General features: G+C 46.1%; 1 protein-coding gene across 1 annotated transcript in view; it reads right to left on the bottom strand.

Moving 5' to 3' along the window:
* Positions 1 to 245, bottom strand: part of IER3IP1 (immediate early response 3 interacting protein 1) — a 10278-nt gene extending 10033 nt beyond the window's left edge. Inside the window, exon 1 of the mRNA XM_005865730.2 lies at positions 43 to 245. Coding sequence (XP_005865792.1) covers positions 43 to 133 — 91 coding nt within the window. The 5' untranslated portion in view covers positions 134 to 245. The remainder of the gene's footprint in view (positions 1 to 42) is intronic.
* Positions 246 to 1153: the final 908 nt, after the last annotated feature.

The raw sequence follows: 1153 nt of genomic DNA, 5'->3' as shown, positions 1-1153 counted from the left end.
CACTGCCGCCGCCACCCCAGCCCGGCCCCACGGCCCACTCACTGTTCTTGAGGAATCGCTCCTCGTGCAGCACCGCGATGGCGTTGACGCAGAGCAGGGCCGCCTGCAGCAGCGAGTACAGGGTGAAGGCCATGGTCGATGGGAACCACCCCGAAGCCCAGCAGATTCGTCCGCAGCCACCGCAGGGAACGTGGCGCCGCGGACGGCGCTCTCCTACGGCGGCTGACGAGGCCCAAAATGCCCTCTCAGAGAAGCCCCGCCCCCAACTAGCTAAGTCCCACCCCCAACTGGCAAGCCCCGCCCCACGCTTACGTAAGCAAGGCTTGCTGCTTAGCTGTCCAGACCTGTACTGTCCAATGCAAAAGCCACGTGTGACTGTGGAAGGCTTGAAATGGGCTGGTCCGAATTGTGGGGCTGTAAGTGTAAAATACACATCGGATTTCATAGATTAGGGACGAAGACAAGAACGTAAAAATCTTTGAATAATTTAAAAATGTTGATTACATGTGAAATATTTTGAATATATTAGGTAAATAAATTAACATTAACTTTATTTCTACTTTTTTAAAAATGTGGCTGTGTGGACATTAAGAATGACATGTGAGCTTGAATTATATTTCTATTGGATAGTGCTGCACTAGATACTGCCAAGAGCTATATGCGATGCTAAAATACCTATTTTACAGATGAAGAAATGGAGGCTTTGGCAAATAATTTTTTTAATTAAAATAACACGTCTTAAAGTTACTCAGTGAGAAACATTCTCTGTTTGATCAAATTCTAGTCAGGCTGCTCTGAGCCCTCTACTAGGCCTCAACCTTGGCATATAAAAACTATAGATTCTCAACACATGATTTCATCCAATCGCTTACCCCCACATTAAAAGACTTAAAAAACAAAAACATTAACACAGTGTCTAACAGCTCAAGACCTTATTCCTAGGATGACCCCTTAAAGTGCTTGCCTGGGGGAGTTTAAGTCTGCCAAAAAATTCCCTTAGTTCTAGCCAACAGCTGCAAATAGGCCCCTGGCCCACCCAGTATTACAGCACTTACCTAAAGGGCTTACAATTGTGAGTCCTTCCTTTGTCCTTTTGAGATGTAGATGAATCTCCCACAATTCAAGAGTGTCTTTCTTAAGGACCTGAAGGCCA

The sequence above is a fragment of the Myotis brandtii genome, unplaced genomic scaffold (assembly GCF_000412655.1).
Source record: "Myotis brandtii unplaced genomic scaffold, ASM41265v1 scaffold212, whole genome shotgun sequence".
NCBI classification, from domain to species: domain Eukaryota; kingdom Metazoa; phylum Chordata; class Mammalia; order Chiroptera; family Vespertilionidae; genus Myotis; species Myotis brandtii.
This window is presented reverse-complemented; position numbering and strand designations above follow the sequence as displayed.